The sequence below is a fragment of the Lissotriton helveticus genome, chromosome 5_1 (genome assembly GCF_964261635.1).
Source record: "Lissotriton helveticus chromosome 5_1, aLisHel1.1, whole genome shotgun sequence".
Lineage (NCBI taxonomy): Eukaryota > Metazoa > Chordata > Amphibia > Caudata > Salamandridae > Lissotriton > Lissotriton helveticus.
In genome coordinates, this window is record NC_136065.1 from 1132859780 (window position 1) to 1132883442 (window position 23663).

The 23663-nt window shown below is 45.3% G+C and overlaps 1 protein-coding gene across 1 annotated transcript in view; it reads right to left on the reverse strand.

Moving 5' to 3' along the window:
• Window positions 1-23663, reverse strand: part of SMNDC1 (survival motor neuron domain containing 1) — a 113372-nt gene that overhangs the window by 28191 nt on the left and 61518 nt on the right. The window contains exons 3-4 of the mRNA XM_078643759.1: window positions 22970-23112; window positions 12881-13042 (exon numbers count right to left, since the gene is read on the reverse strand). Of these exons, the coding sequence (XP_078499885.1) occupies window positions 12881-13042; window positions 22970-23112 (305 nt within the window). The remainder of the gene's footprint in view (window positions 1-12880; window positions 13043-22969; window positions 23113-23663) is intronic.

Below are 23663 nucleotides of genomic sequence, written 5' to 3' on the forward strand. Positions count from 1 at the left end.
CAGCATCCACAGTGTGCATCTAATCGAGGAGTTTGAAATTAACTTCCCTTCAGTTCTTGCCCTTTCTTTTTATGTTCTTCTGGAAGGAATGGGAGGAGTTCATCCATTTCAACCCAGTGAGCTTTGTCATATGTTGCTACTAATCCCCGCTTGTTTGCAATCCGCCAATGATTGGCAGATTGCACAGCAACAAGTCTGCCCGACATCAGTACGTTTTGAGTCCTTATCTGTGTAGGAGTCTGGCTTGTATATACTACACCAAAGTAAGAGATAGGAGGGACCGAATCCAGTGGATCCCTAGAGGCTTACAGAGGTTAAAGTAGGTAATACTGATGATCTCTTTTCTGGTAGTGGAGGCAAGCAGTTAGGCTTATCAGCAGGCTGTGTAAAGCATTTGTTGTACACACTCAGCCAAGAAATGACTGCACACACTCAATGACTAAATCCAAGATCAATGGTTTATAAAACTAATACTGTTACTTTTATTACTAGAACCAAAGAAGCTTAGTTGCAGTTAAGTGCAGTTTTCAAACTGGCAATTCTTTTCAATGCAGTAAATGAATACTTAGTGCAGGACTTCAGTACAGCAAGATAGATTTTTTGGAAATAGCAATACTTTGTAGATTATTATCATTATATTTAGGTTTATAGAGCGCACAGCTACCCGGGGGTTCCCGGCGCTAGGGACCAGATTAAGGGGGAGGACCAACTGAAGAATATGGGAAGGCAGTTATTGGTTAAATAACCAGGATTTAACCTCTCTGCGGAACTTGAGAACAAGATTCAGTACGCAGAGATAATGTAAGAGAGTTCCAGAGGGAGGGGGCCAGACAAGAATGAGAGCGACCAGCCGAGATCCATGTAGATCAAGAAAAGCATACACTTTGTGCAATATTTCAAATGAGCAATGCTATCCTATGGGAGAAAAACAAGAATGGAGTTTCACAGGTAAGAACTTTACTCACAAACCCAGTCTTCGGGGTTTTAGGCCGACACAAGACAAGGTTCAAGTGAACACCAAGACTGAACCACCAGTGACACTGGTGCGGCCGGGTGCAGAGGTCTAATTCGAAGTCAGGAGCCCAATGAAGACGGGCCACTCAAAATCTTGCCAATTACAGGCAAGTAAAGCAGAGTTGGAGGTCTAAATTCACCTGAACATGTACCTAACTTTGGAACTTTGAGACTCCTGACTATTTGTAATACTTGTTCATCAGATTGACTATTTGTATTATTGTTTAACTGATTGTTTATGCTCCCTCTTTTATCTACCTTATTTTTACTACCCATTTACTACCTCGACTATCTGTCGCGCAAAAGCTTGTTAATTGCTCTCTTGTTTTTACTAGCCCCTTGTTGTAAAGCGCTCTGATATCTGAAAAGATCTTGTTCGCGCTATATAAAACTCAAATAAATAAATAAAATAAATAAACCTCCAGGGGTTAAGACAAGCATTTGGTGTGGGGGGCAGGATGGCGTGGGGCACAAGGCTACACCAAACATACCCTCAGCGGCACTGGGGCAGCAGGTTGCAGAGTGCCAACACAGCATCTGGCACCCAAATCAATGGGACACAATCTCAAACAAAGGCGGCAGGCTTGGACCAAGAGGAGGGACGAAGGAAACCAAAGGCTGGGCAGGTAAGTTCGGATGTTGTGGGCCTCTGGGACACAGTTGGTGGGCTCCTCAAGGCATGGGGGCTGCAGGTGGAGGGGAGTGCTTTGAGGTCAGAAAAGCCTTACTGAGCTAGCCGCGGTTAGTTGGTCCCTCGTTTTAAGGCTGCAGGTGTAGTCGCAGAGTCCAGGAGGGTCAGCCCACAAGCGACTCTGGATCGCTGGGGAATCTCGTTGGGATTGGTGGGCCACTTGGACTTGGGCCAGAGAAGTAAGGTGCAGTGGTGGATCTGGAAGTAAGAGTTTTGCGGTTCCACAGGTCAAGGAGGTCTTTCTTTTTGAGTTTCTTGTGGAACAGGAAAGCTGTTCTCAGGAGATCTGGTCTTTGTTGAAGACAGCAGTCCTTTCAAATGTTTTTGGAGGCTGCAGGACAAGCGGTTGGTTTTCGCAGGATCTTTGAGGCTGCAGACAGGCCGGTATGGTTGGGGCCAAGTCAGTGGGTGTCTTCAGTCGTTATGTGCTGCACGGCTCTTATTCGTCAAAGGTGTGCCAATTGTGGAAACAAAGGTACAGTTCTGGCAAAGAACACAGGCACTGGGAACCTGGTTAGCAGGAACCCAGTGCACATTCAGTCAAAGAGCGTCATAATCAGGCAAAAAATGGGGTAGGAATAACCATGCATTAAGGGGCATTCTCCTACAATCAGGAGGTGGTGCGTCAGCTGTAGTTTGTGAGTTAGCCTGTTTAGGGGAATTTGAAACTATTGAATCTGGTGAAAGCTGGCCTCGAATTAAAATGGTGTCAGATGGTGCAGCTCCATATATTTCTTATCTACTCTAAGGGAGATAATCTGAGCCATGCAGAATCCTTAAAAATGTAATCTGCGAGGCGCGTCATGCCATTAAGCATTGGAAAAAATTGTGCACCACAAACAGGAAGTTAATGTCTCAAACAAGGAACTTCCATGGATTTTTCATGCAGTGTAACCCCATGATATGCTGCTGCACTAGCAATAAGCTCTTGGTATGATGAAGTATCATCAGGAGGTGATGGTTTGGTGGAGTATAGGTCTGAATTTCTATTCCCCGGGAGGGGGGGTCAATGTCATAATCCTGCCAGGGATCTGGTGGTGGTGAGCAATGTGTCATCATTCCACCCCATCTGCATTTGAGTCTGTATGTAGAGAGATTCTGTGATGAATGCAGTACTGAAGGTAAAGCGGTGGTGGTGGTATGTATGCGAGTAGGAGAAAAATGTGCAGAGGACTAGCCTTTTCCTTTTTCTTCTTTATGAGCAGTGGCAAATTAATGGTTACTTGAAGAGAGGTTTGCCGCTTGGTAGAAGGCACTGATATAGTCTTTGAAACAATGTGGCTAATGTCTGGATGGATATAGATCAGTTTTTGTTTGGGACAGAGTCTCTCCTGCATGGTTTCCAAAATAGGGTAGGGGGAGTGTAGCGTGAGCAGATTTTGGTTCCTAGGGTTACAGAACCGAATCAGTTTTACTTTTCGGCACCACAGCGGTTGAAGCTAAAGAGGTGGAATTTTGGCTCGGTGCAGATCTGGAAAGCTTTATCTGGGCTTTTGGTGCAAAGCCCGGCAGCGGTGCAGCTGAAGTGGATTCTCTGTGCTGACTATGCCCAGATGGCAGTGGCGGCCCGGAAGCCTTTTGCTTTGCGGAAACAGTTTTTATGTGGGTAGGCGAGGGGTTTTAGTACTCCGGGCACCTTGACCGAGCTGCAGATTGTGCGACACCAAATCACTGTGGGTAGGCGAGGGGTTTTAGTACTAGGGGGCACCCTGACCGAGCGCCAGATTGTGCAACACCAAATCAATCTCCTAGTCAGAGTACAAAACTCCAACAAAAAAGGTTCCCTCTTCTTCTGCTGCAGAAGCCTCAAAATCTCTTCTTGTTCAACATCTTCCTGTCCGAAGAGATCAGGTGTGTGGTTCAATGTCACATCTTTGCATTTCACTGCGCAGTCCCAGACGGTCCCTCAGGGCCTTGGAAAAAAAATAAAAAGAATACACAGACCTCACAATCTTCTCTGTTTCAGGTGATAAGCACATATTAGAGACCTTGTGAATGTCAGTCCGACAGTACTTATAATTGCACTGAGGGCAGAATCAAAATGGAGTCCGTTCTATCAGCAGAGTACCATCGATGGAGTCGAATGAGAGTAAAGGGTAGCCTGAACACGTGATTGAAAAGTGCCAACCCGAAGAATCAGTCTTCTAAACTTTGATAAGTGAGGAAGGGAAAATGCATTCGAAACAATGTTGATGGTAGGATGGATTATGCACCGAAAGGATCTCGAAAAAGTTTCAAACTGGAGTGCCGTAATACATGTCCAAATCCAATGGCGGAAAGAAAACAAACAATGGAGTAGATATCCATGCACAGTATTACCAAGAGGAAGAGTCACCTTACCTCGGTGACACAAAAGACTTTCCTTTGAAGAAAAACAACTTGCACACATTCAGACCCCAACACGAGGTGGCAGGAGTATGCAAAGCATGTGTATCTACAGCCACACATGCCTCTGACCTAATGTTTCTGGAGCTGAAGGATGCTTATTGCATACTGTATAAACTAGAACAAAATCTGTTTTCGCGTCTTACCCACCTAACACTGGATCCTGGCTTTTATTTTTTAAGAGCTTCCAATGCTGCAGACTTTAGTTACCTAGAGCAAGGAACTTTTCCGTTGCTAGTTCGGTAAAACAAGGAACTCAGGAAGAATAGATCTTGGAGATGCTTGTTATTTGGAAAGTCTCCTTAATGACAGCCTGTTATACAAGGTCATCAAATCTGAATGCACAGTTTTGCTGTAACTATGATGAGAACCTCATGAAAGGTCAAGATGTCATCCGCTGGAAAAGAATGTAGTGGAGATGCAGGTGGTGTATGACACATCTGTTGTGCAACATCTAGACAGGCTCAGAGATGCAGATGGTCTTCTCCTACACACATAGGACAGAAGTCTGAGATTGAGAAAGAGTAGTTGGTTCTGGAATCCTCAGAGTTCCTTGTGGCAATGGTAGTGATGGTGGCAGAGGAGTGAAAACTTGGTGTGTTACATGTGGATTAGGAATTGCAGTTAAATTTAAAGGCTGAAGAGGCACTTGCAGAGCATCTTTTGCCAGATTGACCAGCCTGGCCTCTCTATAAAAACGGGTACATCTATGGGAATGACAGCATCAGAATGGACTAAAACTAAATAAACAGATGCTGTTGAATGCCTCTACTTGATTCTGGTGAAAGATTCTCGGTGCTGGGATATGTAGTCTTGCCATAGAGTATGGTACCGTAGAATGTCTGGCGGTGTTGAGTTTTCGCACTCAACTGTGTCAACGTCGGTCTGTGATGCACTGGTATCATAATTTGTTTAATTAAAGGAAGCGGTCTTGACATCGAAGTGGACATCGATGACAAACGCACTGATGCAAGACTTTGCAGATTGCCTGGACACTGACCGATGCTCCTGTTAATGGCAGGAGTATTTTGAGTGGGCCGCCTACTCTTCTACATATTCGAAACAGGGGACATCCCAAAGTCCTGGAAGGGGAGCATTGTAATTCCAAACCACAAGAAGGGCTCCAGGCGTCTGCCCTTCAATTATCGGCAGATAGCTCTCCTAGACTCAACTGGGAAGATATTTGCGGCTGCTGTCTTTGATAATATCAAAGAGTGGGCATTTTTATCTGGTTCCATTCCAGTAAATCAGCCGGATTTAGAACAAAACACTCAGTCACTGACAATATAGCAGTGCTACTAACGATAATGGATAAATAGGTCATCAATAAATCTCAGGTAGTGTGGGCAGTCTTCTTCGACTTTACGACTGCATTTGACAGGGTAGACAGAGGTATGCTATGGAAAAAACTCCAAAGAATGGGAATTCCGGATAACCTCCTTCACTTAATAGCACTGCACTCAGGGACATGGTGTCAAGTCCAAATGGGGAGGGAGAAGGGTCTCACCAGCTCAATCCTTACACCAAACGGCATGCGGCAAGGGTGCCTCCTAGCTCCCATACTGTTCTCTTTATACCTTAGTGACTTGCAAAAAAGACTCAATTAGGTGAACCATTTTCCACCTAAAATTGCATCTTATAAAATTCACACTTTGATGTATGCAGACGACTTAGTACAAAAGGGGGTGGTGATGGACGGAGCATCTGAACCAATCAAACACTCACACCCAGTCAAAAGATCTGGGTTTGATCCATCACTGTTCTTCACTCTGCCACCCCAGTTCAGACATGGCCATATGCATATCAGTTTGACCCTGTGCCTCATGGGAACAGTCCAGCCCGAACTGCCAAGCCATGCCTTCCCTGGACCGGAAACAAGCTTCCTAGGACCGGTTTCAGGCATTTCAGCCGTCTTCAGCCAGGCTTCCTTGACGTAGTCATCTTAGATCTGGCTCCATTTGGTCTGCAAAGGAATCTGCAGTCATTCACTAAATATACAGAAGAAAACTAATACCTAATGTCACTAAAACAAAAATCGTCCCATTGCCAGGAAGGAAGCAATATGTTAAATACAATTGGTCTCTAGGGGGAAAACTACTGGAAATTGTAAAGGAATATACATATTTAGGGAGAACCTTTTCACAATCTTTGCAAAACCTGCCCCACTTACAAAACCTGGGCCGTAAAGTTGATGTCCACCTTGGGGCTCTCCAACGACTTTACTCCTCCACTGGTCAGGGAGACTTCACTTTTAAAAGTAAATAGCTCAAAGATTCCATCAGTATTATCATATGCAATAGAATATATTCCAATAAGTCAATGGAAACAACTTGACCCTACGAATCTTACAAAAAATTGAGACGTTTGAGCAAGAATTGTCGAATGAAGTATTTTGTAGAAATGTATCTACCGCTTTTTAACTTAAAATGTTACTCTCGACATGTCGAAATCTTGGTCACCAGCACATCTGAATTTTTTTTTAAAACATTTAACGCCATGGTTAAGAATGGATCTTGATATCCAACTTTGCTCAAACTATCATTGGATAAACAATATGCGGAAACTATTGTATTTAAGAAAACGCAACAGTATATCTTTTTTAACTTAAACCATGGAGTGAGGCTAAGTATTATACTACTCCCGTCTTGGGATACTGCCTTTGAAATACTCTACATTTAAGTGGTATCCAAAGGAAAAAGCGTCCAGTGTCTGTGACCTATGTAAAGGCGGAGTGCAAGACTTAGAACATGTTATTCGTTTGCCCAAACATTCTTTACTTTGTATTATCTTTGATAACTTTATTGCGGTCATAGACCATAAAAGCACAGATAAAATATGTACATACACGGAATAGAATACATAAATAATTAAAAAAATGCATAGTTAAAAGGTTATTAAACAGTAGGTTATCAAGATAATGGTATCAAAACATCGCAATTGATCACAGTTTTTCGCAGTTCATTAGAGTGAGCCTTCTGCGCCACATACCATGTAAAAAACGGGATACTGCAAACACAATAAAAGAGGAGGTGTCATATCTTAAAATTCTAACAGCTTGTACACATTGCCTTAAACCAAGACTTCTGCATAACGGTGTCAACCAGCATCTCCTTATTGTGCTATAAGCTGGGCAGAGGAATAAAACGTGAACAATATCCTCTTTATTGTTGTTACAGGCTGGGCAAATTCCCTCTTCTCGTCCATTCCATTTGCAAGTAAATGCCCCAATAGGTAGGCAACCATGCCTTAATTGTGTATAAAGTTTTCTTGCAAGGGGAGGCTGTATTAAGTCCAGAAACTCCTCCCTCTTAGACATGAGTTTTACCTGCAAAAATTCTGTAGACAAACTGTCCAGAGTTGTCGAGCTATGCAGAAGGCTTAGATTGTAATGTCTTATGGAGGCCAAGAGCTCTATTCTCTTCACTCCTGGGCAGCTCACCTCCGGGGACTCCCATAATTGGGGCATACCAATTTGATGTGCAAGGGCTTTGATATGGGCTAACCAAGTGATATTCTTGATCTTTAACTGCCCCCAGACTTCAGTGAATTCAGCTCTATAATCCTCGAGCTCAGGTACTGTCCAAAGCCTTCTCCAATACAGGAGAGGTTGAGCAGCTAGGCGTTCTGATATGGACTCTAGGCCTAGATCTAGTCCCAGGGGTGTGAGCGGAGTGCTCTGGGGGAGACCTATCAGGTTCCTCATAAAGGCCTGTTCCACCTTAAGAAGGCTTGGTGTACTCTTATGGCCCCAGAGTTCTGCGCCATGCATCACAGCTGGTCTAGCTTGCGCCCCATAGATCTCAAGGGCTGGGGCAACTGGCTTAAACAGGGTTGTTCTCTGAAACTTGCCAATGCCCCCTCCGAACTGTGCCAACCTCAGAACAGATTTGGATACCTGCGGGCCCCAACTGAAATCTTCAGTCAGGGTAACCCCCCAAGTAGACAAAGGTTCTCACCCTTTCCAGCGGGACACCATTTAGTACAGGGTTAGGGCGAGTGCATTGGGGGATGGAAGATCATAAACTTCGTCTTTGCTAAGTTTATCTCTAATCCCCTCAGAGCGCAAAAAGATACAAAACCGTCCAGGACCCTCTGGATACCTGATTATGTTCGAGACAACAGCAAAGTGACGTCTGCGAACATCAGAGCAGGTACCCAGCCAGTGGCCAACCATGGAGCGTCACTGTCCCTGACCCTGTCCAATTCACCCACTAGCCCATTTATATAAAGACTAAAGAGCGTGGGAGCCAGGGCGCAGCCCTGGCGTACGCCTCTGTTCACGGGGAAGGGGGCTGATAATTCCCCGTTCTTCCTGCATCTCACCCTGGCGTAGTTCCCTGCATGGAAGCGCTTCAGTACATCTAGCAGATAGGGCGGGAGGTCTAGTTCTTTCAGTACCCTCCATAAGCTCTCCCTGGGGACAAGGTCGAAAGCAGCCCGCAGGTCTACGAAGACCAGGTAGAGGCTGCCACCCTCTACTCTCGCTGTCTTCCAAAAGAGGACCTGCAACCTAAAAATTTGGTCCAGGGTCGAGATTCCAGCTCTAAAGCCGGCCTGTAGGGTAGTCAATAATTTTTGCTCCTCCATCCACCCCAGCAATCTGTCCAGGAGGACTCGGCCCATTAGCTTCTGCGAAGTGTCTAAGAGGCTAATCGGGCGGTAGTTTGATGGCAGCCCTTCTTGAAGATTGGGACAATCTCGGCTCCTGCCCAGGTATCCGGTAGCTTGGCTCCCCAAAGGACAGCATTAAATAGTACAGCCAAGTACGGCGCCCAGATTTTTGGCTGGGAGCGGAAAAGATCTCCTGGTAATCTGTCGAGGCCTGGGGCTTTATTAGGTAGCTGCCTGATGATCGCCGATTCCACCTCTTTAACTGAGATACTCTCGGCGTCTCCAGGGCCCATCCTTGCCCTGACGTCCCACTGACCTGTCGGATAGCCCAAGTCTGAGGCCCCCCGCAGTCGATACTCATGCGAGGGGTCTGGGACTTGGGACATCCGGAGGGCATAGTCTGGCGCCAATGTCTCTGCCCCATTTAAATGTTCACTAGTGTCAGTCTCAGGGCTAGTGTAAAGCGCAGCAAAGTGCGCCTCCCAAACTGACGGAGCAATGTTTGGTTGAAGAGCCTCCCCTCCCTCTTTTACACCAGAGTTAACTATTGCCCAAAATAATATGGCGTCTTTTGCTAGTAGGGCGCCTCTTAGCTCTTCCCACCTGGCTTCTTCCCACTCCCTCTTGCCCCTAGCGAGCTCCTTTTTATATAGCAGTCTGGTTGCCCTAATGTTCACTCTATCCTTAGATTTGATTGCCGCCAGTAGCTCCTTTGTTAGTTTTTTGCATGCATCATCAAACCAGGGGTGGGATTTCGGGGCTCGCCTTTTAGTTCCACTTACAGGGTAGAACACGTCCCCAATACCGTAACTAACTACCTATGTGTCTCCACTGCCTGATACCTGCAGGATGGATCACCCATCTGGGTAATAAGTGGGATTACAAGTTGGTAAATTTTTGCTAGCCGAGATGGTGAATCTGCTAGGTGAGGCCATTTAACCCTTCTATTATTAGCCAGCATGAGGGGAGGCATCATCGCCGCAGGTTTGGGTTCAGGGTTAGTTAGACCAAAGGACCCCGGCTTAAAAGTTAAAACCAGTGCATTATGGTCGCTATCATGTCTTTGTACGACCCTAAATTCCTTTAGCTTGTCCCAATTTTTGGCATCCACCATAAGGTAATCAATGATGGAGGTTTGACCTACTCGGTTAAACGTAGCTATGGCTGGGCGATCAGGATCCAATCTCCCATTGCACGCCCGAAAGGATGTTTCAAGGGAGAAGGATTTTATTTGAAGAGCTAAAGGAGTCCATGCCCTAACCGGAGTAATATTTGTATTAGAATAACAATGTTACTACTGAAATTTAATTTTTATTTTTTAATATTTGTTGTTCTCAGTGGAGAACTAAATCAAATAAACTTAATCTTGAAACTTGAGTGGGGGTGACGTCTAGGGTGTTTCTTTTCCTTGGATCTGTCTTTAAAGGGATTCTTTTCATGTGAGGAAGCTGGAGGGGCCCCTATTTTCTGCTCAGCTTTTCTTTCCTTGTCCACTCTAGTTCCTGCAATTTCCCTCTCAGGTGAACTCACCCTGTCCTTGTGGGCTCTTTTTGTCATTTAACAAAAATGGCAATCTTTGAAGTTGGGAAGAGGGAGTTAAACAGAAAACATATAGGGCATGTGGTTAGAAACAGCCTTCTTCCTCCCACGGGAGAGTCACATCACAAAAATGTAAGGCATTTTTTTAAGAAAACATTTTGTGAAGGAGTTAAAGTAGGGAAGATGTTTATTTCTTAAGGCAGTGAATAAATGTTTCTCCCAAAAAATTAACCCTCAGAAAAAAAAAAAGGAGGGTTTGCGATTCAGTCAGCATGAGATGGAAAAAACAGAACTGAAACTGAGGTGAACTCCCAGTACACTGCATGCTCGGCAATGGAAGCTGCTGGTCTCCACAGAAATACAGTGTATGCTGAATCCAGCTGATCCACTTTTGTACTGACAGGCACCTTTCCCTTCACTTCAGTCTGCTGCTGAATCACATGTCCAAGCTGTTAGCGTTTACTATAGGGCACATTGCTACACTAGATGTGCAATGTGGTCCAGAAAAATTACGTCAAAACTGGTCCGTAATAGACTTTCAGAGGTGCCACCAGACTGTTCAACACGGAGGTAGCTACCCCAAACGTCATAAGGCAATTATATATACATACACACTTACTTCTGGAGACCTAAAAAAACAAGCCACAAACCCCCCCACAACAAATTATATATATATATATATATATATATATATATATATATATATATATATATATACACATACATGTACACATACATACATATACACACACACAGGCACACACATATATACATGTATACATACATACACATATATACATATACACTTTTCTTGGGACCCTGCATGAAGACAGACTATTCTACATTTAGGACTATACGATGCAGAAAGACTGCATTTGACTTCTTTAAAATGGCTGCGTCAGAGAAACAAATCTTGCCTAACCACACATCTTACACAATATTCATCATACAGGATGGGTACAGACTGCAACACAAACTGCTCACCAGTGAATAATTGTGTTACATAAACCTTCTGTGGAGGGTTCCTCTACTGATCAAAGAGGTTGTCCAGAACATACTAAGCTTCAATTTGGAATGACTGTGGCTTTGTCTGCCAATAGCATTTGTTAACTGAAGAGAAAACTGTACATCAACATCCAAATCCACTGATCCTAAGCAAAAGATGGACCAGTATTGAAAAAGTGAGTGACCTGGTTGTGTCAGTTTAATGTGTCACAATTTTGTTGTATGCTCAGTCAGAACAGGGTTTCCATTAAAGAAAGTGCCAGCCTGACTAAAGTCAATTTCAAAACATGGAGAGTTACACTGATGGATGACTCAATACCACAAACTAATTCTTAAAGATCCCTGTTGGACCCAAATCATGAAGATAAGCACCCATGGGTTCCAGTTCTTAAAAAGCAACTATTCTATATTGGACTTAATCAGCGGTGGGAGTGTGTGATGGAAGGCTGCTTGTAAAGGACAAATGTCTGAGGGATCTTGAAACAGAAAGGTGGAACTTTGATATGTTAATTCTCATCACCTTCATGGTATCATTAAGGGTGTGATGTACATAGAGACGTAGTCTTTCTGGCAGATTCCATCCCCAGCTAACTTTATCACCATCTCCCTCAGATACGGGTGCAGGCAATGAAAAGGAGCCACAAGAAATCCGATTGCTCGCTTTGGATTTAGTGCAAGGTTTAGGCAGACCTCAGTAACTTCTACATTTTTCTTACAGGCTTTTGTATGGAGCCCCTTCTACTTTTTAGTTGAGCTTCAGGGATGAAGGAACATGTCAGAAGGGAATCGAACATCTTTTAGGACTGTGATGACAGGTCAAACTATTTCTTTAATGCAAGTCTCCTTTTCCCCATTTAAGCAGTCATGATTTAAAATAATGATCAATGCTTGTTTCTACTATGCAATTAAAAGATTGTCAGCAAGGAGATACCAATAAAAGACACTTACTTAAAAATGGCTATTATATACAGTTGTTCTCCAGTCAAAATCAGACCTGGGAGTTTCGCCTTAATGTGCAACTTGGATGCACGATTTCTCATATCTAAAGGATAGCTCAAGAATTCAAGAGAAGTCAGTGGTTCCATCTAGAGAAATGTGAATGCTGGGATATGGAGGCTACAGAAAAAAAATATTTCACAGTGATCATAGGCTTAGGAGTTTCAAAGGCCAGACACCAGTGCCTTGCTTTGGATGTTGAACGCAGGGTATTGACAGGCAAGTTTTCAAATGGTAAAATGCTCATACTATTCAGTCTCAAGGTAACTAAATGAATCCTAATAATTAATAAAAAAGGTGAACACAATCATTACATAAACCACCTACTAGTACTGAAATAAGAGTTCTAAGATTTCAAGAGAAGCAGAATTTTGGCTTCTGTGCCTTTGGCATAGAAAGAGTACACTCTAACGAGCAGCTGCTTGGGCTTCGCATAGGGCTTGTTTCACAGTAGGCTTATTATCATCAAAAGTTAAAGAAAATGAAATATAAACTTCAGAATTCAAAAGAACCAATGTAATGGACTGCATTTTTTGATACAACAATTTAAACATACATTAAACAATTTGTCTAGTACAGGTTATACTATATAAATGGACCTACTTTTACAATTCTCATAACTATATTCAGATTACTCACTTGGACATGGGTTTATTTCCACTTTCCTCCTTTGCCTTCCTTCCCTCTTCCACAGGCTTGAGGTTAAGAAGCGGTATGACCTCTGCATTGCCATAACCACTGAAGGTGATAGCTGCTGTCCCGTTCTCTTCATCAATTTCTTCGATCTCTGCTTCATACCACCTGTAAAGATATCACGGCTGTAAGCATGTGAGTAATGGTTTAAAACTCAGCCCTACAATAACTACACTATTATTTAGAATCGACATGTGGACTCAACTTGTTACTTCTAAACATGATCTGCAACAGATAAAAATGTCAAGAGACACAAACTTAAAAACAGCTTGCTTAGTTTCCAGCTGCTTACTTAAAGTGACAGAACTAATAACCAGATTAACAGGATATGATTTGTCCACAAAACCTCCACTCAAATGTGCATTAACTATCCAAAAAAAACCACCGATTGCAAATACATCAAATGTTCAATGTTATTCATGGTAAACTCACTTGCTTTTTGTTTTACACCAGCAGCTCTAAGTTGACATCTAAGGCGGAGAGTGAAAGTGCCGCCCATGAACTCCCATTTCAACGTCCAAACGCTTCTCCTTACCCACTGTACCAAACCCACCAGTGTTTACTTGCACAAAATTGAAAAATTGATGACACAGCCTAAACGTTTGCTGTCGTGGACTCGAGTACAAACACATTTTATGACCTGAATCAATGAATGAGGAACATCCGCAGCTTAAGTGTTGTAGCTATCTTTATAACGGATTTCACAAACCCTAAAGCTACAAGGTAGCCTGAAGTTTGCTACTCACCGTAATGCTATTTCAACTACATTTTTGTGTTCCTCCAGTTCACAAATCAGGGTAACGGTGCCACCCTGTGGTTGCAATAGAATATGCACAATCGAAACAAAAGATCTTTAAAATGTGAGATTTACAGTCATCACAGACTGAGTCTTTTTGTGGTCAATGAAGCTTACTAGCTGACGTTAGATCAAGACCATATCATCGCTAATGAGGCCACTTTTCCCTATTGCAGTTCTATCACAGAAGAGGATTGCTATTCTATTCATATCACTGCTGATATTTTATTTGTTATATATTTTATACAACAATGGTTGATCTTTGCCTCTGACAAATCAGCCCCGTTCACCATGCTTCCGTGGTGCCATTTCAAAGGGCTAAATGTGTTATGTAAAATGAAGGAGAAAGAAGGTGCTTGGAAAAGGTTTCCAGACAAGTTAGATGTGAAGTGTTTCATGGCAAATCTCGCAGATGTAAAGGCACTAACAGCATGGAACTAAACTTATTTTTTAACAAGGCTCTTTTCTGCTTTAATACCCTAAACTTGGCATTTGGAGGTCTCATTAGCGAGGACCACTATCTGGGTACCAGGAAATAATGTGAATGCCGTTTCATTAGCAAAGGTATATATATATAGCAAGGAGTCCCTATGGCACAGTATCTATGCTGAGAATGCCCGAGTATCTTGAAACAAAAGACACAATTCTAGTGCAAATTACAAACCACACTGGAATTGGGGACTAAAATCGGACACATGGAGGACCTAAACTCAATGGCCTGAAATGAAACTGAGAAGTGCAATGCAAACTCAAACATTTGCACGTAAAAAAAACTATAATGTGGAAAACTAACAGCAAATAATACTTCTCCATTTAACATTTTTTTTATAAGTTCAAAATATCACATTCTCATTTCTAGTCCTACACCTGTATGTTTGGAATGTGCTATCTATCAGGAAGGCATTCTTCCCACTACCCAATTATGACATTTTCCCATTCCAAGTACTACTTTAAGTGTATAGTGGATTAAAACCTTTGCACCGGTAGATGACATATCCAACTTTTAAAACAAAGGAAAATAATAATCATTTACAATGCAACGGTCTCGGCATTATTAAAGGTAGAGCTATTGGCATTGCTCATGACTTTTTTTATCATAAATAAGTGGCATTGTCATTTACAATGCCAATAGCTTAATCGCTCGCAAATGCACACACACACAGAGCGCCGCCACACAGAGCGCCGCCACACAGAGCGCCGCCACACAGAGCGCCGCCACACACAGAGCGCCGCCACACACAGAGCGCCACACACACACAGAGCGCCACACACACACAGAGCGCCACACCCCCCCACACACACACACAGAGCGCCACACCCCCCCACACACACACACAGAGCGCCACCCCCCCCCACACACACAGAGCGCCACACACCCCCACACACACAGAGTGCCACACACCCCCACGGACCACGCCCGGAACCTCAGCATCTTGGACAGCAAACTTACCATTAAAAATCAGATCAACGCAGCCTTCTCTGCTTCCTCACTCTGCACATGCTCTGAAAGATATTCAAATGGCTCCCATGTCCCATCTCCGCAAGATGCACCATCTCAAGCACTCACCACCAGCCGCCTGGACTACGGCATCGCACATTACACAGGAATCTCCACTCACCTCAAGAGACTACAGACCATCCAGTACGTAGCGGCCAGACTCCTCCTTGGATCTCCCCAGACATAACCCACCCCCCCACTTGAAGAAACTCCACTGGCTCTCTGTCCACAAGAGATGCCTATTCCAGATTCTGACCCATGCCTCCAAAGCCTTACACAAAGAACCAGAAGGATTAGTTACTTACCTGTAATCCTAGTTCTCTTCCAGGGGTATCCTCATCAAAGTCATAAGCATTAGAATATTCCCGCCCATGTGCGGGACCCCGGAAACACTATATTATATGTGCCCCACATATATACATACATATATATATATATACATATATACATATACATATACATATATACATATATATATATATATATATATACACACATGCAATAGCAGCCAAATAAAGAACAGAGCTGAAATATGCTGTAAAGAATTTCCACCATACATGAGTAATAAGCATTAGAAAACATGAGAAAAAACACAAAGTTTGTTTTAGAAACTGTTTTAATGCTCAGAAAGCAGTAGAAATTCTCATAACTCACTGGAAGCATAGAAAGCTCCCAGGCTGCATTGCAAACACACAGTCTAAAAAGACTGAAAAGCTAACCTGTAGCTGCATAGCAATAAACTGACACCGTGCCTTTAAGGCACCCATGACCCCCCAGTATCCCATCATGCCTCAGGGGTGACAGGTCAGTTCTTTTCGGAGACTGAAAATAAACCCAGTAACAGATAGGTTAACAATATCTCCTTATTAAAGAACGTCCTTTGCCCGGGGAGGCGGGAGGGTTGCTTATGACTTTGATGAGGATACCCCTGGAAGAGAACTAGGATTACAGGTAAGTAACTAATCCTTCTCTTCCAGGGGATCCTCATCAATAGTCATAAGCATTAGAATAGAATAGCGAGCCTCACCTCATCTCCCTGCGGGCAAAGGAGTAACAATACAGTAATAACCATATTAAGCCTAGTAACCACTAAGCTTGTACAGGCCGTAGGCTACCCAAATAGATTCCTCAAAGAGGCTTGTCCTACTTGAGTATCGGCCCTGGAATCAGATTCGAGACAGTAATGTCTCGTAAAGGTATGAACTGATTTCCATGTAGCAGCCTTGCATATCTCGGACATTGGAATGTCGTGCAAAAAAGCTACTGTAGCGGCCTTCCCTCTAGTGGAATGCGCTTTGGGTGACCCCAATAAAGGTTTGCATGCAAGCTGGTAAGCCAATTTAATGCACAAGACAATCCATCTCGCGAAGGACCTCTTGGCTGCTGGAAAACCTGTTTGCATTGAACCATAGTTCACAAACAGTTGATCTGATTTCCTAATCCCTTTGGTCATTTCCAAATAGAACTTGAGCACTCTCTTAAGATCTAAGGAGTGAAGTTAGCGCTCGGCTGGGGTCGTAGGATTTGGAAAAAACGAAGGGAGGGAAATGGACTGATTTATATGAAAATCAGAAATGACTTTAGGCAAGAAAGATGGATGAGCCCTTAGGACTACCCTATTGTGATGAAAAACAGTATATGGTTCTTTCGCACAGAGAGCTTGAATCTCGCTGACTGCGCGCAGAGGTAATCGCCACCAAAAAGGCCGCCTTCCAAGAGAGATGTTGCAAAGAGGCCTTGTGGATGGGCTCGAAAGGAGGTGACATTAACCTGGATAGAACCAGGTTCAATTCCCATGGAGGAGAAGGGTTTCGCACAGGGGGATACACTTTTTTCAACCCCTGGAGGAAGTCCTTAACCACTGGAACCTGAAAGAAAGAAATCTGATCAGGTGATTTTCTGTATGCTACTATGGCTGACAAATGCACCCTAATAGAAGCGTACTTTAAACCAGCAGTTGCCAGGGAAAGGAGGTATGGTAAGATGACGTCCTCCTGCCCTTTAGTCGGATCTAGGTGATGATCCCTACACCATAAGTAAAACCTCTTCCACTTGAACGCATAGGACGCTCTCGTGGAAGGTCTCTTAGCCTCTTTTAAAATGTTCATGCATTCAGGAGGCAAGTTCAAATGTCCGTATTGCAGGACCTCAGGAGCCATGCTGTTAGGTTCAGTGATGGGAGGTTGGGATGCATTATCCTCCCGTTCATCTTGCTCAACAGGTCCGGCCTGCAAGGGAGTTGTCTGTGTGGACACACAGACAGATGTAGAAGGTCCGGGTACCACCACTGCCGCGGCCAATCCGGAGCTATCAGGATCACTTCCATGTTCAACCTGCAGAGCTTGGAAACTACTCTCGGAATCAGAGCCAGGGGAGGAAACGCGTAAGCGAATGTCCCTGACCAATCCATCAGTAGAGCATTTCCCTGAGTCCCTGGCCGGTGGAACCTAGACGCGAAGGCGTGGCATTTGGAGTTTGTCGTCTGAAAACAAGTCTATGGTTGGACGACCCCAGCAACGAAAAAGCTTTACTACTTCGTCGTTTAGCACCCAGTCGGGCTGATCTTCGAAGTGCCTGCTGAGTGCGTCTGCTTTTACGTTCAACTCGCCTGGAAGGTGCACTGCCACTACCGTGAGGCCTCGAGAGAGGAGCTAATGCCAGATTGCCTGAGCCTCTCGAGAAAGTGGGCGAGACCTTGTGCCTCCTTGTTTGTTCAGATAGAACATGGTGGTCGTATTGTCCGTCTGAACTAGGACTGAGTTGGACTCTATTTCTGGAAAAAAAGCTTTGAGAGCCAGGAATACCGCTCTGAGTTCCAGCATATTGATGTGGTATGTCTGCTCCTGCGCAGACCACTGGCCTTGAATTTGAAGCGGACCCATGTGCGCTCCCCAGCCTTGCAGAGAGGCATCCGTCACTATAGACTGGGTTGGAAGAGGTTGGTGAAACCGTACCCCCACCAGCAAATTCTTTCTCCGCGTCCACCATTTGATGGCATCTTTCGTCGCTTGGGAAAGCGTGATACGATCCTCCCAAAGTCCTGTCGCCTGGTCCCACTAATCCTCCAGAGCCTGCTGTAGAGGACGCATTCTCAGCCTGGCGTTTGGGATGAGAAAGATGCAGGACGCCATGGAACCCAGCAGGGATGCTACTTGTCGGGCTGTCGGAAGCCGAGATTGTAGCAGGATTCCACATTTCTGACTCATGGAAAAAAGTCTCTCCTCCGAAGGAAACGCCTTTCCCACTTTTGTGTCCAGAACGGAGCCTAGGTAGTGGATTGACTGAGTAGGCCGCTGGACTGACTTCTCCAGGTTCACATGGAGGCCGAGCTTGTGCAACTGGAGCAGACACAGATGTAGATCGTGCTTTACCTGTACCGGAGATGAACCTTTTAGGAGCCAGTCATCCAGGTATGGGTAGATGAAGAGCCCCATCTTGTGCAGAAAAGCCGCCACCACTGCCATGCATTTGGTGAAGACTCGTGGTGCGGACTTGAGCCCGAAGGGTAGCACTTTGTACTGGTAGTGTTTGTTCCCTACGACAAACCTCAAGTACTTGCGATGTTGTTGTGCAATTGGGATGTGAAAGTACGCATCTTGCAGGTCCACCAAACACATCCAATCTCCGACTTGAAGATGTGGGCATATTTGGTGAAGCGCTAACATGCGGAACTTTTCTCTGATGATGACTGTTTAAAAGTCGCAGATCGAGTATTGGTCTGAACTTGTCCTCCTGATCTTTTTTGGGGACAAGAAAGTATCTGGAGTAAACTCCCTTTCCTCTTTGCGCGAGAGGAACCTCCTCTATCGCTCTTTTTTGCAGGAGGACTTATACCTCTCTTCGGAGCAAGCTTAGTTGGTGAGGGTAGGCGCTCTTTGGAGGAATGCTCTTCGGAGGCGCACGGAAACGTAGCCTGTATCCATTGCGCAGTATATTCAGCACCCACTGATCCTTTGTGATGCTGACCCACTCTGCCAGGTGTTGTGAAGCACTTCCTCCCACTGGAGTGGGTAACGGCGCCAGAGGAAGCCACTGCTCAGGCCTTTCCTCCTCTTGTGGTGTTAGAGGATTGCTGGTGACCTCCTCTACCTCTGCCGGGTTTACCTCGAAACTGGGATTTCCCTTGGCTCTTATTTTGGGACCACTGAGGGGTTTGAACCCTCTGTTGAGCCCCTCTCCCCCTGTTGGTCTTGAAGCGGCGCTTGAATTCTTTTTTCTTCTCCAAGCCCACCGCTTTCACTGTGTCCAGTTCAGTCTTCATTCGGGTCATTTCCTCGTCAGCATGTTCCCCGAAGAGAGCGGAAAAAGGGAGGTTAAGGATGCGATGCTGAGCATCCGGCTTCAGGCCTGTAAGGCGCAACCATGCCGACCTCCTGGCACAAACCCCATGTGAATAGGAATGCGCCGCAAGGACAGCACCATCCGCAGCCGTGCTTATCATCTGATTCGCCACCAGACATCCTTCAGTCACAGTCTCTTCAAAATCCTGCTGGTCTTCCTTTGGCAGCTTGGATTTGAACCTTTCCATAGAGTCCCATAAGGCTCTGTCGTATCGACCAAGAAGCGCAGCCGCACTAGAAACCTTAGGAGTGGAAGCAGCTGAGTTGCAAACCTTGCGACCCCAGGAGTCTTGAGATTTGCTGTCCTTGTCTGGTGGGACTGAAGAGGAACCGGCAACTGCGTGTGTCTTCCTCGCCGCTGCCACAATCACAGAGTCTGCTGGAGGGTCAGATTTTACAAAAACCGGCTCAGAAGAGACCGGTTTGTATTTCTTCTGAATGCGGGCTGGCACCGCTCTGATAGCCGCCGGAGTTAGGAAAACCTCCTTGACAGGATCCATAATTCCCGGGACTAATGGCAGCAGAGGACGGGAGATCGCTTTTTTGTGTAGAGTCTCAAAAATGACCGTCGTCGTAACCTGAGGGACAGACATTTCAATGCTCAGCTTCTGAGCTCCCCTTTGCAAGACATCTAAATACGTGCCAATGTCATCCACTGGGGAGGATCTGGACGTAGGACTGTCCGTCAATGTAGGGGAGTAGTCCCTCTTGGAAGACCTGGTAGAAGAGGTAGATGAAGTAGACGGAGTTCGTCGACGTCTACGGTGAGTACTGTGCCTCCTCTCCCGTGATCTTTTTGAACGCTCCTCCCGCCTAGGAGAGCGAGATCTGATCCGATCTTCTGAACGAGGTTCTTGTCTGGGAGATCGGGACTTTGAGAGATCTGGTTGGTGTTCTCACAGGTGATGTGCGCCTGGGAGGACTACGTTTGTCCATCTCCTCTACCAGATCCTGAAGAGGCGACCTGTGCTTAGGGCTGGCATATTCTTGCATACGTTTTGTAGCCCCAGACTCTCTCCAATGGTCCAAAGACCTGTACCATCTAGGTGATAGCCTGATTCGCTCCGCCGAAGGGTCTGGCCGACGTTCAGGAGATTTGCACACCGGACTTCTGGACTTCGAAGATGCAGTTGAGGAGCCAGAGGACCGTGAAGTGGAATGACGGGAAGCTGACTCCGTTACCATAACCACATCTGAAAACCTCGACGTCGAGCGATCTTCCCTCGCCGTCAAGTGCCTTCGGGGAGTCGGCGGGTCAAACAATCTTGACTTCGACTGACCATGTGAGGATTTATGGTCTCTCGACGTCGAACGGCGATTACCAGCCGTCGACGGAGTTCCCTGTCTCGACGTCGAACGGCGATGACCGGCCGTCGACGGAGCCTTTTCTCTCGACGTCGAACGACGATGACCGGCCGTCGACGGAGCCTTTTCTCTCGACGATGCCCAGTCGTCGACGGAGGTCTTTCCCTCGACGTCGAACGACGATGTCCCGTCGTCGACGGAGCTCTCTGCCTAGACGTCGAACGGTGATGAACAGCCGTCGACGGAGTCCTCTGCCTCGACGTCGAATGTCTGTGCGACGACGGCAGAGGGGTATTGGACACCCGACGCCGAGAGCCGACGAGACACCGACTGAGACTGCCTCCTCGACGCCGAACGTCGTTTCTTCGACAATGGCGGAGGGGTCACACCTCGACGCCGGTCGCCGCCTGGATGACGACGGCGGAGGAGTGACCTCCCTCGACGCCGGTCGTCGCCTGGTTGACGACGGCGGAGGGGGTCTTGGATCTCGACGCCGACCGTCGCCCGGTTGACGGCGGCGGAGTCCTCGACGTCGGCCGTCGCCCGGTTTACGCCGGAGGGGATTTCAACAATGGAACTGGATCCTTCGACGTCGTCGACGTACCTGGTCTTCTTTTCGACGGCGAGCCCGCCATCGAAGGTAGTTTAGAAGATAGATGATCCACCGGTGGTTCTTTTCTCAGCGCCGAGCCCGACGCTGAAGGTGAAGGGTGTGAAGACTTCTTTTTTGAAGATGCATGAGCCTTCTTGGAGCACTTCTTCACCGGAGATCTTCCTCTTGATGACCTGTGAGCCAGGCCATAAATGCGAATCCTCTCCCTGTCCTTGAGAGTTCTTCCAGACAGGTGCTCACAATGAGGACAGGTGCCTGGATCATGATTTTCAGGCAGACACAGGATACAGACGGCGTGGTTGTCTGATTTGGCCTTCTTGTTGCCACAAGAAGGACATTTGTCAAAGAGTGAAGGCATTCTCAGGAGAAAATGTTCACAAAACTGACTGAAAAAGACAGTATCTTACTTGACTAGATGTTAAATGTCAAGTAAGAGCAAAAAATTGTTAAAAGTGAAGACTTTTTCCTGTCAAAAAACAGAAAAATTAGTGGAGCTGTGTAACCAGGGTCCTTCTCTGAAGGAACCGGAAAGAACTGACCTAACTGTCACCCCTGAGGCATGATGGGATACTGGGGGTCATGGGTGCCTTAAAGGCAGGGTGTCAGTTTATTGCTATGCAGCTACAGATTAGCTTTTCAGTCTTTTTAGACTGTGTGTTTGCAATGCAGCCTGGGAGCTTTCTATGCTTCCAGTGAGTTATGAGAATTTCTACTGCTTTCTGAGCATTAAAACAGTTTCTAAAACAAACTTTGTGTTGTTTTTTCTCATGTTTTCTAATGCTTATTACTCATGTATGGTGGAAATTCTTTACAGCATATTTCAGCTCTGTTCTTTATTTGGCTGCTATTGCATATATATATATATATATATATATATATATATATATATATATATATATATATATATATATATATATATATATATATATATATATATATATATATATATATATGGGGCACATATAATATAGTGTTTCCGGGGTCCCGCACATGGGCGGGAATATTCTAATGCTTATGACTTTGATGAGGATCCCCTGGAAGAGAATAAACCAACCACCAACTGAGCTTCCACCAAACTCCTTTGATCCACCTCTCTCTCCCTAGCCGGATCCCTCGCATCCATCAAACCAACAGTGGAGGACGCTCCTTCTCCTACCTCAGCACAAAGTCCTGGAACATCCTCCCCATTCATCTCTGGACATCACCCTCTCTTCAGTTCAGTAGAGGACTCAAGACCCGGCTATTCAACTGATGCACCAAGCAGGTTGGACCTCAGTGTCTGAATACCCGCATGGGTGAAATACACCTGGATTGACTGACTGATTACCTACTGACAACTGCTAACATGCTACAGACCTAGGGAACCTCTTTCCCATCATCGTTCATTCTTATCATCACAAGGACAACCTTAAACTGAAGAAAATGATCTTACCATTGGATTGCATGTCATAACAACTGATAGGAATTGGTATTCTGCACTTACTGTCCATCTTCGCTCCAGACTGACATGCATCGATCACCAACTTGCCAAAAATTTGCAGGCAGATCAGTGGTAGAATTGTCTGAGCTTGCAAGGTTTTCAGATGGTTGTGTGGAAAGGAGATCTTTGGTTAGTTCTATAACTTCCTGAAAAAAAGAAATACATTTTAATTGAGGTGAACTAGCTTTTTTTAAACATTACGCAGAAGTGAGTCAAAAGTGCATCATGAGTCAAATGAACTATAATCAGATTTTTTTTTAAGTGTTAAAGCACAAGTTACTACTTGTGTAACGATATATCTGTAAGAGACATTAGTTAGTATTAGATTCCTTACCTTAGAATATCCCCAGGCGTCAGACTGGATCCGGAAACTTTTGCGTAGCAGTACCCTTGCGCGTCGGTAGGCGTTGTCTGCGGCTCCGCGTCCGTCGACGGCGCCATGATGACGTCGGAGTACTTAGACGTTGCCTCCGCGTGCTGACGTCAGTTCTTAGACACAGCTTTTCTGCGCCAGAAACGCAGAGCCATGTCAAAAACCAATACTGGTGCCATTGAAACTAGGGCCCTGAAAGGGGACAACCCTAACCCTAGATATTGGTTCGCAGAACGGGGAGGATGGGAGGGTCGGTAAGGAATCTAATACTAACTAATGTCTCTTACAGATATATCGTTACACAAGTAGTAACTTGTGCATCCG